Here is a 16,735-nt window from a genome sequence, read left to right as displayed (position 1 = left end):
ACTGACATGGAATTAAAAAAAATAAAAAAAATAAAAAAATTACATGTCACTTTTATAATCTAATTAACTAATTATTTAAAAATCCTTAATTATAATTTCAGAAATATTAATCTATAAATAAACACATACACACACAAAAATTCATGATTATTATCAATGTTCTTCCTTCATGATCTCAACCCGGAAACTTTTTTTGCCTCAACCAAACTTGAACCCAGAAAAATAAATCATCTTCCTCCCATTCTTCAATAAACAACTAAGCCAGAAACATGAAAAATCAAGATCAACCCCTCCCCAAACCCAGAAAATTTACCCACAAATTAATTTTTTCCAAAACAACAACCAACCCACAAAATAAAACCCCCAAAATCAGAAAAATATGAACTACCCATAAAAGACACTAGAAGAACAACAATACACATGGGTAAAATGGCACCACGAAACAAGCACAGATTGATTGATGAATACCTTTAACAAATTAAATGAATTCAATCACGCATTAAGCATCAAAATAAAGAAATTTGTTTACACTTGAATACTCATCTCTGTAACACTTGAATTGAATTGGGAAAACAATTATGGCAGGCCCAAGGGGAAGAAGTTGCAACTTTGCAATCCCTAACACAAGATGAGGAAGAAGGAGCCACATGATTCAACAATTCCCAGAACATCAAAATCATATAACCCTAATCCCCAATTTACAAACAACCCAAACCTCAAGAACAGATCGATGCCACCGTTTCCACCATCCTGTCTCAGGAACATATCAAAGCCCTCCCCTCAAGCTTTCTCGTCACCGTCAACAAATTCTATCACCACCAGCACCGTGCTTCCATCAATTAAGAAGAAGAAGAAAGAAGGGAACAAAAACAGAAGATCCCAGTCGTACCCAAACCCAGATCGAGCAAGATCGACACCAAGTGAACACCGATCGAACCATGGCTTTGTTTCGAGCTTTTAAGGTTGCCATGGGGGGTGGTTCCGCCCTTGATGGTTTGGCCGACAGTGGTGATGGCTTTTGCTTGGATTTAGAGAGAGAGAGAGAGAGAGAGAGAGAGAGAGAGAGAGAGAGAGAGAGAGAGAGAGAGAGAGAGAGAGAGAGAGAGAGAGAGAGAGAGAGAGAGATGGGTTCAGGAAGAAGGAAGAAGAAAAGGTCTTTGAATGTGAGGGGAGAGGAAGGGGTGGCGGAAGATGGAGAATTAGGGTTCATGAAGGATGATAGCAGAAGATTTTTTTTTGAAAGAGAAGGAAATGAATTCTGGAAAGATAATTGTTTATTTTTATTTTTTATTAGTGAAAGATAAGTGTTAATTTCTCTTATTTTTGTTAATTTAATTTAAATTTCTGATGTGTTATTTGTAATTATTTTTTTAATTCCATGTCAGCCTCATTAACACAGTCAGCGATCCAAATCATCACTCGCCAGAGCTTCGGACTCCGTCGAGGACTTGCTCCAGACATTTTGCAATGATGAGGATCTTTTCCACAAATTTTTCCGGTGAGGGACCTAGCTCAGACGGCGAGACAAAGATATGAACCAATTTGAGGATTAAGCATTAAAACTGCCTATCCCAAAATGTCTACCCGTCGCGCTTTTCTCTCTGTAAAATCTTGGTCTCCGAAAACTTGGAATTGGTCGGTTGTTCGTGATCTGTCTGTATTAGAAATTGAGAGGCATATACTCAACCACAAAAGTTAGCTCAAGAGTTAAGGTTTGCACTACCCTTATAAAGCTTATCTTGGCTCTATCTCTAACCAATGTGAGACTTCTAACACACCCCATCACGTCAAGGATTGAACAAACTGGAACGTGAGATCAACAACGGGTGGCACAAATATGGGAGGTCTCCACACAACAAATGGATCTAATATAAGCTCTGTCGCTCTGATACCATATTAGAAATTGGGAGACCTATACTCAACCACAAAAGCTAGCTCAAGAGTTAAGGTTTGCACTACCCTTATAAAGCTTATCTTGGCTCTATGTCTAGCCAATGTGGGACTTCTAACAGTCTGTTCGATCTAGGGGATATTTGTGGACAACATGATAAAGTACACAAAAAAATCGTGAAATAATACTTAAAATCTGGTGAGAAGAGGAGTCGGACACACGACCTATAGGAAATAATAGAAAATATCTACCACTAAACCATGATGCTATTTGATTATAACATGCGTTTTTTATAATATATAACTTAACTTTACATTGTAATGGAAATTTTAGAATATTTTAATATAGACCGAGTCAAGCAATCCGTCTATAGACCCACTAGTCTGACCAGTGACTCATTAACTCAATTAGGGGTATATAAGACCCGACCCTACCTGCCAACCCGTCTCGATCCAAGCCTTTAGGACCGGGTTGAACCCGGTCCGATCATTAAAAGAGACCGAGTTCGGGTTGATCTTTGAGTTACCCGACTTCGGGTAGGGTCGGGTTCGGGTTGACACTCGGGTCACGCGGCTCATCCCACATATATTTTATAAAATTTAAATTTATTATAATGATTAAAATGTTTAACATCTACCTTATAAATTAAATAAACGTTGATTAAACTATGGACACTTTCATGTTTTAACAAGAGAAAATCATGTGTGTGTACTATGCACATGTGAGACAAGTGAAGAATGATTAAACAAAATAAGTGACACGTGTATATAGATCAAACAAAATATAAACCTCTCAAGTGCAATAAGTGACATTTTCATGCTCTAACAAAAGAAAATCATGTAAAACAAATTAAAACGAGAGAGAGAAAGAGAGAGAGCCACATATATACATACCAAAGATAAAACATACAAAAGCATATAAGAAAAAAAATGAAAACCTAGCAATTCAAAAGTTTAGCATAAGGAAAAATAAGAACCACCCTAAAGATAGCAAAACACAATTTTCTTCATTGATTGATTTCTGCAAAACGAAACATTTATATACTTTATAAAAGAAGAACATTATCCAAAAGAATTAGACACATAACACTCTAGAATTCACTCTCATCCCACCCCTTCATTGGCTGATAAGTGTCACAGTCACAACAATTCACACAAATTAATTATTTACACTGACTTTCCTATAATTTGGTTTGATTGTCCCCCAATAAATGAAATTTTCAAACTCATTTCCTATAAATCAACATTCTTATGATATGTGTCAAATTCCCCTCACAAAACAACAAAGCATCATTAGCAAACTGCAAATGATTTAACCTCAAGCCATCACCCAACTCCACACGTGCAGGAAAACTCCCTTCCAAAGCTTGAATTAGCATACAAGACATATCATTTACGCACAGATTATGAGATAGGTGTGATAAATAATGTGTATGGATCCCACTACATAACCCGAAACATGTTCATATGACTCATTTAAATATTTTTTTTCCAAGGTTCTCATTATTGTCAATTATGAAACCAATATCTTCAAGGTTTAGATATTAATTCCACAAAATTATTAAACTCTAAAATATGTATTTAAAGAGTTCAATTATCAAACAGATGTGCTAGACTTAGTAGTTATATTATATATTCAATTTAATGTTTCAAGACAAAGTAATTTTTTTTATCTCGACACGTACAAACTTCCAAGTTTAATTAATCACATCACCTACAGTAGGAGTATAAAATATCTGGAACTAGCCAACCAAGAGCCAAATCATTTTTTTTCTTGATCCTTCGGAAAACAGAGCCAAATCATTTTAAAATCAATAATTATTTTTTCACATCTCAAAATAAAGTGGAAAAATGTGGAGGATGAAAGAGATAGGGGAAAAAAAAATAAAAGAGAGAAAATATAAGATGTGATATATGATAAGATGAGAGAGATAAAAATAAAAATAAGTGAAAATAAAGTGTATAAAAAAATAGGTGTGTATATATCATTGGTGTTTTTAAATGAACAAGGGTACTTGAGTCATTTGAGTCCTCTAACAGACACATCACACTTCACACACATGTCCAAAACAATTTCATCATTCCCAAAACCCATACCATACACTTGACTTATAAATTCATTCATTAAATTCTCATCACTACCATAACTCACTTTTCAATTTTCCATCTTCAGATTCAAATACAAGAAGGAAAAAAAAAAACAGTCTCACAATCACTCAAAAAAATTCAGAGAAATCACAAAGATGAGAACAAGCAACCATTTGATTGGTGTACTAAACTTCTTAACATTCCTACTCTCAATTCCAATTCTAGGAGGTGGAATCTGGCTAAGCAGCAGAGCAAACAACACAGACTGTCTCAAGTTCCTCCAATGGCCATTAATCATCATCGGCGTGAGCATCATGGTGGTATCATTAGCCGGTTTCGCCGGCGCGTGTTACCGGAACACGTTTCTGATGAGGCTCTACCTGGTGGTGATGTTTTTGGTGATTGCAGTGCTGATTGGTTTCATAATCTTCGCGTACGTGGTTACAGATAAAGGGTCAGGGAGGAGGGTGTTGAACCGTGGTTACATGGATTATTACTTGCAGGATTACTCTGGGTGGTTGGAGGAGCGTGTGGCTAGTCATAGCTATTGGGGGAAGATTGCTTCTTGTGTGAGGGATTCTAAGGTGTGTGCTAAGATGGGGAGGGTGGATTCTAATGGGATTCCTGAACCTGCTGATGTGTTTTATCTCAGAAAGCTCACCTCTGTTCAGGTTTGTCTTCTTCCTCAAATAGTACTTTCTTATTGGATGCTTGATGTGTATATGTTAGAACATTCTTTTACGGTTAGATTCTAAAATCAGAATCAATTTTGGGGAAATTAATTGTTTCTATTGTCTGAATAGCTTTTGAGTTTCAGAAAGAAATTAATTGATTCTATAGGTGATCATATGCCGAGGTTGCTAGATACATATTTAGAAATCTTTCTACAATTGATTCTTTATCTCTAAACTCGACAGTCAGGGGAGTTGTACTAAGTGATAAGCACACAACCTGGTTATGAGGAATAGTGTTAGAGTGGCTTAGCTTTAGGCTATGTCTGTATTTCCGTTTGGTGCCCCTAAAGTACTTTTGGTTCATGTGTAACTCTGTGCCATGATGTTTGGCAACTTCCAACTCACATTCACCCAACTCAGTTTGACCCCTAAACTAGCTTTCATCCCAACTTAACTCAAGTGTAACTTCTCAGTTCAGTTGAGTCCTTTGGGGGTGATTAATCATGAATTTAAATACATCACCCAACCTGTAGTGACATTAAAGCCCTCATCTTTCATACCTTTGAGCCCACCACCACATCTAGAAACTCATGCTTCACCGTTACACACCACCTTCGAGACCACCGCTTCATCGCACACCACATCACCCACCACCTCACCACGCCGCGACCTCCGCCATCGTATTCCAAGAAGCCACTACAAATTCGTTCGTCCTCCTCTACCCCTTCATTGGAACACCATCATCACTGAAGTTGCGAACCACCGCGGCAGCACCATCATCATACTAACAATCTCTCCTTGGCCAGCGCGAGGAACACTGTCGCTTCAGATTGCCTCTGAGAAGCCACCGTCAATCTCGATCTCAAACTCTCTCTTCCTCCCTCACGTTTCTTATCCCCTTTCCTCTGTTGGTGTGAGATGATTGGGCCTGAGCCTGGTGTTTAAGTTAGGCTAAATTTTCATTTTGCATTTCATTTTCTGTTTGGTGTTTTGATTTGTTCTGAATTTATTAAATTTTGATGGATTAACTATAAAATAATTGCATAAAAAACATGTTATTACTTAATATGTACTTAAACATGTACCAAAAAAAAAGTACTTAAACAATAATGAAAATAATAAATTTAAGGAATAATAATTTCAAAACCTTCACACAAAAATTCATTATAATAATCATACCCTTTTTAGTAATTAGACACATTTAAAAGTGCTTTCAACTAAATTATCCAAACAACATTCCATTCATCAAACTTACTTTTAAAATAAAAAGTATCCAAACATAAATCACATTACATTCAACTCACATTCACTCAAACTCTATTTTGCAAACCGACATTCACTCAAACTCCGTTTTGCAAACTGAAAACCAAACACACACTTAATCGTTATAGATTCTAAAATCAAAATCAATTTCAATGGTAATGATAATGATAAGCTTTTGTAAGTTTTAGTTTTAGATTCTAAGAACCCTCTATGTAAAATTAGTATAAGAAAAACTTTTTTTAGCCAAAAAGTATCAACCGTCAGTCAACAATCACTAATTCACTAAATGGTAAATGTCTGGCTATATTATGACCTTTGTTCTCATAAATGATTATCAAACCCTCATCCTCATGGTTAAAGGACAAAATGTGCTAACCACTATACTCACTTAATATATAAGAAGTTAAAACTCTCATGGAAGGGGTTGGGAGTCAGGATTTCATTTATGAGCTTTCTTGAAGTGGTTTTCAGTTTCTCTTTCTGTTTTGAATTTTGAAGTTTTTGAAAAAAACTTGTGACCGTTTTTTTTCCTTGAAAAGTTTTCTTTTAAGTGCTTTTAAAGAAAGTATGGGTGGCACCGGCAGAGAAGCAACTTGAAATGAGATGAAGTGCATGTGTTTGATTAAATGGGTAGATCTGAGAGGAACCCTGCAGCATGTGTGGATGATGGGTTTTCACTCGTCAACCCTCCGAAACTTGTGGTTCTTTGCCCAATTTATTGCAACCAATATTGAAAGAGGACAAAAAATATATAAGAAGAAACAAAAAAATGACATTGACAAAATTGTCATCACATTAAAATAATATAGAAGATTATTGAACAGTATTTGGAATTGGAATTGCGGTGGCATCACTGCTAGATAACAAACGTGCCATGTCATGCTTTGATTGAATATTTTTTGGTATACACTATTAGAATTTAGGAGGAGGCTTAACTCAAAAAACTTAATTTAAAAGTTTATAATTGTACTCTAACTCTCATATATATAAACATTTCAGTAGTTGTATATATCTGTAATAAATGCATTTCAAAAAATATATATCTATAATAAATGTGGAACTTAACATACACCTAATTGGGCTGTGATATGAGTGGTGATAGTACTGTTGTAGTGTTTAAAAATAAGAAATGGGTTTTTACATAATTTTCAAAAGTTTGAATCTCATAAAAGAAGAGAGAACGATACAGTGACCATGATATGAGATATCATGAGAGTATAGAACAGGTTTATGAGCTATGTCGACAGATAGAAAGTGATGGAGGTGGCGGGACCATCTAGTATTGAATAATGGTGTTCACACTTGTGATTGCAGATAATTTTAATCTGTTACTTAACATAGCATAATTTCTTAAATTTGAAGGGACATGTGTTGCTTCTAGGTAGTTATCATATAAAGTACGTTTCAAAAAAAATTATTATATAGAAATTGTGTGTTCGAAAGAAATTGTGTGTTTACGTACGGGTATTAAAGAACTCTAGAACTTTGACCAAAGTTTTGGGCCACTGATTATGGGCTTATCAACTTCTCTTTTTTTAGTATTATTTTGTTGGATTTAATTTAATTTATATGTACCGACAAGTGTAAACAGTTTTACTTATGCATTCAATTTAATCGCATTTCTGCATTTCTCGTTTAATATTTTTAAATTAACTTATGATATGTTATATTGATTATAATTGAATGATTATGTAAATTTTTCTTACAGTGCATAGTAATTGATATCTATTATTTTATTTAGTAAGACTTTTCTTTTAGTATTGTTTTGGCCAAATTGCTAAAATTTTATTTTTTTGGTAATTAATCATCTTGTTGCCGACCTTTGCGTTTGTAGTTAGACCATTATTGACTTTCTCTCTGTTTATATTTTGGCTCCATTTAGAACTTTATCCTTTTTGCAGTGGCAAGCAAGCATGATGTGTACATGTAACCTAATACAATAGTTGTCGCTTTCTCCTTTTTACAAGCTTCCCCCATCTAACATTAGAATGATCTTAATTATTCAATTCAAACTCTGAAAAAGTTAGGTGACTAATTAAGTAGGGAGAACCTAATATGCACCATTTTTAGGTGGTGTAATTTTACACTATCTACTTTAACTGGGTATAGCAGGTCAACACATAATATTTTTTAAGAAAAAACATCATTAAAAATTTGTCATATATTAAATATCTTTAAAAAAAGATGTGTTGACCTGTTATAGTAAGTTAAAAAAAGTGGTCTAAAATTAGACCATTTTAAAAGTGGTCCACATTAGGGGTCACCTTTAAGTAATGTGAATATTAATATTAATTAATAAAAAGAGTATGTTCAGTTTTTTTATCTGTAATTAAGTACTAAGGTCTCTTAAAACAAAACCAGTTGGGACCTTTCTCTTTTTTGTTTGCCTGTAAGTAACAGTATGTACAAAATTGTAAAAGAAATATGGATCCTTTCCATGATTTTCCACACCCAATAATGCAACTTCATTTCCACCTATTTTTGTTTCTATTCCTCTCCTTTTATCATCTATCACATCTACAACTTTATCTCTCTTACTTTTTCTTTTCTTCCTATCTCTTTCCTCCTCCACCTCCACCTCAAAATAAGATGTGAAGAAAACATTTTCCTTTTTTAAGTGATCCACTATTTTTAACTGTTTATATAATAGTTTTTTAGTTGAAGATTCTTAATCAACGGCTATTAACAATAGATTACCGATTACCGGCGGACCATTACCCTATAACTTGTCATTATTAGATAAATGTTAAATTTCTTTACTACATTTATTGATTTAATATAGATAATAAAATATAAATGAAATTATGTTAAAGAGACTAAAGAGATACATGAGTGGTGTCTAATGTAGTATGATAGCAAATAATTACACTCTAGGATTTTATGTATGTCAATGATTAATATATGAGATATTTATAGCTATGCATATATGGTCAATTGATTTATGATTTATGCCAACGACTTCAAAACAGTGATGATTTCTTATGTGGTCGGTATTACAGGTTGCAAAATTGACTTGACAGTTTTCTTATCTTATTGTCTTCTCTTGTTTTGCTCTAATTGGTTGATTAAACTCTGGCATTTTGGTCCTTAACTAGGCTGGTGCCTGGCCCGCATGCGATCCATGCCACATGAGGAAGCAACTTTTTGTTGCATCCACAACATTTTTCTAGGAGAAAGTAAAAGAACAATTATAGTTTAATAGAAACGAGACACAAAAAGATGATGACAAAATGGAAATCTCTTCTTTTCAAAACACAATTTAGAACCTGGAACCAACTTAGAAACAATTGGATATGGATGATTCAAAGTAGTACATGTAACATGCTTCTTTAAAGTAAGATTTTGGGTTCCAATGTTTCACATGGAAGTAACTTCTATCGGAAGAGTTAGATTAACCATAATACAAAATTATATTCCATATATGTTTGGTCAATCCAAAAATCTTAAAATCAGCCCACTTTAGTCTCTATTGAATCAAAGCACACTCACGTATATATATATATATAGAACTCCTCCCTCATGTGCTTAATAAGACGAGAAGTGTTATCAACACTTACTACTCGCTCTAACACTCTTACTTTTATTGGTTGAAATCCATATAGGGCCAACTAAATTACTAGGAGCTTACTCATAGTTTGGTGTGACCTATTTAGATTTTAACTAATAAAAGAAAGTATTGGAGAAATAGTGTGAAAGTGGGTGATGCTGACATTTCTTAAATAATATTAAGAGTATTTGGATAAAATGTAATGCTTTCATTATAATTTACAAGGTCACTAATGGATATCCAATCTTTTAGTTTGTATTTAAATTTTAAGTTACTTTGGCATGCATTGGACTTGGTTAGTCATTAGGCCATTTAGTGGGTCACGATCGTAATGAAGCAGCTGGCTTTTGAGTTGAATTGAATTATTGAGATTGTTTTTAGCTTAATCAAATACATTGCATGTTTAGTTGAATTTATTTTTCCTCATAATTTTCTTCTGACATGCAAATGTTACACTTAAGCTTCTCTCTAAAATTGATTTTGGCTTAATAGTAGATTATAGAAAGATTTTCAAACGTACTAACTTGGGCTAATTCCTTCTCAATCCTGGCTTTATTTCTTCAAACTTGTCACTAACATTTAAGGCTAAAGAGTTTGATTCTAATTCTATACATGTGATGCCATTTGTTGAAGTAATGTTCTCCTCATGTGTATGTAGTCTGGTTGCTGCAAGCCCCCAACAGATTGTGGCTACATCTATCAGAACGAGACTGTGTGGAACCTTGGATCAGGATTAATGTCTGCGAACCCTGATTGCTCGAAGTGGAGCAATGACCAAGGGTTTCTCTGCTATCGCTGTGATTCTTGCAAAGCTGGTGTGCTAGCTAGTCTCAAGAAGAGTTGGAGAAAAGTTTCGGTCATCAACATTGTTGTTATGATCATTCTTGTGATTGTTTACATCATTGCTTATGCAGCTTACAGGAACAACAAAAGGATGGATAATGATGAACCTTATGGTGAAGCTAGGATGACAAAGTCACATCCTAGTCACTTTCAACTTTAACTGCTCTGTTTTGATGATGCCAAAGAGGTTCAACAACAGCCAACCTGTCTTAGGATTATGGGGATTTTAGTGTTTTGTAACTAGGTTGCTCTTATGGTTTTGTATCAAACTCTTGTACCAAATGTGTTTGTTATGTTTACCTAATGTTCGACCTCTGTTTTTTTGCTTTTAAGAAGATACTCATTTTGTAATTTGTTGAAATTAAGTATTAACAGCTTTGTAAATTTGGAGAAAATTCTTACTTTTTGTCATAAGTATGCATTGTTTCCGATCTCAATCACATTACCAAGAAATGGTCTACATAAAATTATCTACTCTAGTGTCAATAAGCACATAAGAGTTTTCAAGCTACTAAAGTTGCATACTTCAGAAAACATAGCTTCATACTTGTAATTTTGAAGTTTAAGTGTCTGCTCTTGATGTCCTTAGAGTTTAAGTAATTGAAGTTTTATTGTTTTTTGTTGTTCCATGTTTTTTTTTCTCTCTCTCTAATTGGAATTGTTTATCGGCATTTTTGGTGTGATGGGTTTGTAAAAAAAAGATTAAAGACCAAATGAAGCAATTAACGCATGTTAAAAATGGTTAAATATTATTTTCATTTTTGGGCTATCACATAAAAAAAAAGAGGCAAATCAAAGTCTTTTCTTATAGCCAACTTAAAAAATGGGCCACATCAAACAAGAAACAGATCTGGCCCTATTGGAAGGAAAAATGGGCCCAAATTTTCAGTTTTTAGTTTCGTTTGGATTGGGCTTTTTTAGTCGGCAAATCCTGACCGAACCGACTGCGGAGTGCATTTGCAACTACCTCCTCTAACCTCATTCCTACAAGAGAATATTTAATAGCCCCTAATTGCTACATGAAGTAGAAATGAAAATGTTACATGTACATACTTTAAAAAAAATGTTACATGTACATATGATTTTTGGCATTTCATTGACATACTACTTACTTCCGGTTTTTAAACACAGCTAATGTTAGCAAAGATTTAAAACCACAACTGTGTGGTTTGTCAATGGGATGATTATCAAAAGTCATATATACACATATATCGCCCATTTATAAAACCTATTAGTGTTTCTCAAGTGAACCTAACTCTAAGATAGGCATTTGGCTGCTCTTGGAAATTTATAGAGTTTGATCTGGCTCTCATTGTTGTAACAGTAACCAGATTGAAGCATAAATGGTTAAAGACGGTACTGTGTATCTAATCCAATTAAATTCAACCTGATTTAGTATTTGATAAGCTTGTTCATATTACTTACGAAGCTGAATTGTTGGAGAGTGAGAGTGTCCTCTGTATTTTAGAATGGGATGGAAAGTAAACAAAATTAAGGGAAGAAAATCTTGGAATTTTGAACCATCTTAACACTAGTCATAACTCATATTAAGATGGCATTAAGGGAACATATTTCTCGTTATCCATTACAACAATGTGATGGATTGGAAAGTTGATGCATGAAAGCGTGTGAGGCCAGATTAGAAAGATGTTGGGTGCTCCCCAGTTATATGAAATGAATCTTAAGTCAAAATCATTTGGACCAATGTTAGAATTCAGCACACTAGAAAATATATTATATATCAAACTATATAAATTGCATAATGAGTTTTTCATTTTATTTTAAAAGGAGATGGGTCCAATTGAGATTTATCATTTAACATAGAAGATTAAATGCACATGTCTAAGCTGCCCAAAAGAGACCACTTATATTTAAAAAATATATACATCTAAATTATATATTCAAATCATTTAACAGAATGAATTAAACTAATTAATACAAACTCAATCTAGAAAAGTTGTATCATTTTCTGTATTCCATACATGACTTTGTATTAATTTTTTGTGTCAATAAGCCTCCACATTTTAGCCATAGATTTTAGCCGCCTGGTTCCCACCCAGATAATATGAAAGAATCAAGTCTCAGCGGTCTGAGTGCGGAACTATCTGTTTACAGTAATCTGGAACTGCTTGCATCTTGGGCTTCTAGCCTTAACCGTGTGGACCTAGCTAGATTATTATAATGTTCATGAATTTGGAAACATATTCACCCATTCTAAAGATATGAGCTAAGAGCTATGAATACACATCTAGAATTAATAATTTAAGACATGAATGTTTGAGTAGTCAATACATTAGTTATTATAAATGTAATATGATTATTGTTAGATAATATTACATTATTTTATTATTTAGGATTTATGGGTAGTATAGTCTTTTACTCTTGACCTATTTATACTCTGCTTTGTCTTTTATTGTAATACTCTTACATTATTGTTTGCCTCCAATGAAAGCCTAGCACATCTTTCTCTTATGCTCTCTCTTCATCTTTTCTATTTCTCCTAACATGGTATCTAGAGCTGGTTTGATTCTTGGAGATCTGGTGGTGTTTCTGAGCAAAGCTGGTCCATAATATTAGTTATTTGAAGATTCAATTGTCTTGCCACTGCACCACGTGATTTGAAGCTTTAATTTGTTGCACCTCTGATATATGCTCCACCACGTGATTTTAATTTTCCTTGAAATTGATATTGGAACCTTGTGATTTTCTTTTGGTTGGTTACGCAAGTTGTTACATGCTGGAGTATTGGGCAGATTGAAATTACCGTGCTGTAGGAACCTTGTGATCCACTTGTTGCTGTGTTGCTTCTTTGTTGGTCACTCTCTTGCATTAAATTTTGCCTTTAAATCGGGTAACACTTACTCTTCTCTTTTATTTGTACTTGTTCATCTCTATTTGCAATGGCTGGTGAAAAGGATGATTCCCTTCAAGCTATTAGTGTGCAATTGAATGGTAAAAACTATCCGTATTGGAGCTATGTACTAAAGAATTTTTTGAAAGGCAAAAGAATGTGGGCTTATGTTTCTGGAACTTCTCAAACACCAAAAGACAAGAAAGATGGAAAATATGAAACGGAGCTCGAATCTTGGGAAGCAAATAATTCAAAGATTATTACTTGGATTAATAATTCTGTTATGCAGTCTATTGGCTTTCAGTTAGCAAAATTTGAAACAGCGAAGGAGGTTTGGGATCATTTGAAAAAGTTGTATGCGCAGTCTAATTTTGCCAAACAATATCAGCTGGAAATTGACATTCGGGCTCTTCAACAAGATAACATGAGCATTCAAGAGTTCTATTCTGCTATGTCTGACCTCTAGGACCAGTTGGCTCTCACTGAATCTCATGTAAAAGTTGGTCTTGATGAATGTAGCTTTTGTAAGCAAAAAGGGCATTGGAAAGCCCAATGTCCAAAACTGGTGAACAAGGCACAACAAACACAACAATCCTCTCAATGGAAGCCTTCGAGTCAGTTCAACCAAAGCAACTTTAAGAACTTCAGGCCTCCAGCACCTAATACTAATGCAGTTACTCCTGTGTTTGATGAGAGCAAATATGTTTCTGGTCCTTCCTTAGATGATCTTACTGCACAATTCAACAAATTCCTTGCTGCACAATCGTCAGCCATGCCTGTACCGTCTTCCACACACTCATATTCCATGTCTGTTATGTCTGCTGCATAATCTTCTGCCGAGTCCAACATAGGTTTGTCATCCACCAGTCCCTCAGGTATTTTCCCATCCTTGTGGATCCTTGACTCTGGAGCATGTCATCACATGTCACCTGATCTCAAATCATTTATGTCCATACACCCTGTTTCAACTGTACCTATTGTAACAGCTGATGGCATACCTCTACCTGTAGCAGAAATTGGTTCTGTTTCCACATCTCGTTTATCTATTCCAGATGTCTATTACATTCCTAAATTATGTGTGGGTCTTATTTCTATAAGTCAGTTATGTGATTCTGGTTGCTTACTTTCCTTTTCTTCTACCTACTGTTATGTGCAAGATTTGCGGTCTCAGAGGCTGATTGGGACAGGCCGTAGATATGGGGGACTTTATGTTTTGGAAGAGCTACGAAGTCCAGATGTTGCAGCTACTAGTGCAGACTTGTCGTCCTTTCGTTTGACTCCGTCCTCTTCTAAGTTTTATTTATGGCATTCTCGTCTTGGCCATGTTTCTTTCTCCCGTTTGAAATACTTAGTTTCTACAGGAGCTTTAGGAAAGTTGCAAGCTAATGATATTTCTGATTGTTGTGGTTGCAAACTTGCTAAGTTTTCTGCTTTGCCCTTTAGTAAAAGTGTCTCAATTTCTGTTGCACCTTTTGACTTAATTCATTCTGATGTATGGGGTCCATCCCCAATTGCTACTAAAGGTGGTTCTAGATATTATGTATCTTTCATTGATGATTGCACTCGTTACTGTTGGGTTTATCTTATGAAACATCGTTATGATTTTATAACTGTCTATCATATGTTTCGTGCTATGGTTAAAACTCAACATAATGCTATTATTAAGTGCTTTCGATGCGATTTAGGTGGTGAGTATACTTCTAACAAGTTTACTGAACTCCTTGCATTTGATGATACTTCTCATCAAACGTCTTGTACCGGTGCTCCTGAACAGAATGGAGTTGCTGAAAGAAAACATCGTCATATTGTTGAAACTGCTCGTTCTCTTCTCTTGTATGCTTATGTTCCTAGTGAGTTTTGGGGGGAAGCTGTCCTCACTTCTGTTCATGTCATTAACAGAATCCCTACCTCTCTCACTTCAGGTTTGTCCCCTTTTGAAAAATTATATGGTTATGCTCCTGATTATTCTACATTGCGCGTCTTTGGTTCTACTTGCTTTGTTCTTCGTCCGCATGTAGAACGCAGTAAGTTGTCATCTCATTCATCAATTTGTGTCTTTCTTGGGTATGGTGATGGTCAAAAGGGTTATCGTTGTTATGACCCTACAAGTAAAAAATTGTATGTCTCTCGCCATGTCGTGTTTTTTGAACATATTCCTTTTTACACTGTTCCTTCTAGTACCCATGATCTTACCAAATCTGATCTCATTCGCATTGATCCCTTTTCTACAGATTCAGTCATCACAGATGCTCCCCTTGTTCCCCATAGTCAAACTAATTCTCATGTTGAGCTTTGCAGGGTCGACACTAGTAGTTCTGCTACTTCTGAAGCTTCATCTGCACCCATGCCTCCCCAAGAAAGCTTCTGAGATTGTAGATCCTCAACCTCATCGTCCTCAACGTGATCGTAAGTCCACTCAAAAGCCTGATTTTGTTTATTCTCTCTATTCCACTTCATTTGCTTCATTTTTAACCTCCATTCATAGCTTGTCTGAGCCCTCCTCCTATAAAGAGGCAATTCTTGATCCTTGTTGGCAGCAGGCTATGGAAGAAGAACTCTTTGCTCTACATAAGACAAATACTTGGGAACTTGTCTCTCTTCCACCAGGAAAAACTGCAATTGGTTCTCGTTGGGTTTATAAGATCAAAACCAAGTCTGATGGGTCAATTGAGAGATACAAAGCTCGTTTAGTTGCTAAGGGGTTTTCTCAGCAGTATGGTATGGATTATGAAGAAACCTTTGCTCCTGTTGCTAAAATGACCACTATTCGGACCCTTATAGCAGTTGCGTCTGTTCGTCAGTGGCATATTTCCCAACTAGATGTTAAAAATGCATTCTTGAATGGTGATCTACAGGAAGAGGTTTATATGGTACCTCCACCAGGTGTTTCTCATAATCCAGGTGAAGTTTGCAAATTGAAGAAGGCTCTCTACGGGCTTAAACAAGCCCCTCGTGCTTGGTTTGAGAAGTTTTCCATTGTGATTGAATCACTTGGTTTCACCTCCAGCCCACATGACTCTGCATTGTTTGTCAAATGCTCTCCTCATAGTCGTATTTTGCTATCTCTTTATGTTGATGATATGCTTATTACTGGGGATGATGTTGTTGGGATTACGAATTTGAAACTTCAATTGGCTAAACAATTTGAGATGAAAGATTTGGGGACTCTTCGTTACTTTCTGGGAATTGAGGTTGACTATTCCCCTCGAGGTTATCTCCTCTCTCAATCTAAGTATATTGCCACCATTCTTGCACAAGCTCGTCTCTCTGATACTCGAACAGTTGACACTCCTCTTGAAATGAATACTCGATATAACTCATTTGATGGTGTCCCTTTGGAAGATCCTACTTTGTATCGCACTCTTGTTGGCAGCTTGGTGTATCTTACCATTACTAGGCCCGACATTGCCTATGCAGTGCATGTTGTTAGTCAGTTTGTTTCCTCCCCTACTACAGTTCATTGGGCAGCTATTCTTCGCATTCTTCATTATCTTCGGGGCACTCAGTTTCAAAGCCTCTTATTCCCCTCTTCTTCCTCATTGGAGTTGCGTGCTTACTCTGATGCTGATTGGGCTGGTT

At 35.4% G+C, this 16,735-nt stretch overlaps 1 protein-coding gene across 1 annotated transcript; it reads left to right on the top strand.

Annotated features, from left to right (window-relative positions):
* Window positions 1–3,990: 3,990 nt before the first annotated feature.
* LOC130740450 (tetraspanin-3) lies at window positions 3,991–10,700 on the top strand. The gene is made up of 2 exons (XM_057593056.1): window positions 3,991–4,649; window positions 10,121–10,700. The coding sequence occupies exons 1-2, from the start codon at window positions 4,134–4,136 to the stop codon at window positions 10,463–10,465; spliced, it is 861 nt and encodes a 286-aa protein (XP_057449039.1). The 5' UTR covers window positions 3,991–4,133; the 3' UTR covers window positions 10,466–10,700.
* The last annotated feature ends 6,035 nt before the right edge of the window (window positions 10,701–16,735 follow it).

This window comes from Lotus japonicus, chromosome 2 (assembly GCF_012489685.1).
Source record: "Lotus japonicus ecotype B-129 chromosome 2, LjGifu_v1.2".
NCBI lineage: Eukaryota > Viridiplantae > Streptophyta > Magnoliopsida > Fabales > Fabaceae > Lotus > Lotus japonicus.
The sequence above is the reverse complement of the archived record's forward strand: the minus strand, read 5'-3'. Positions and strand labels throughout refer to the sequence as shown.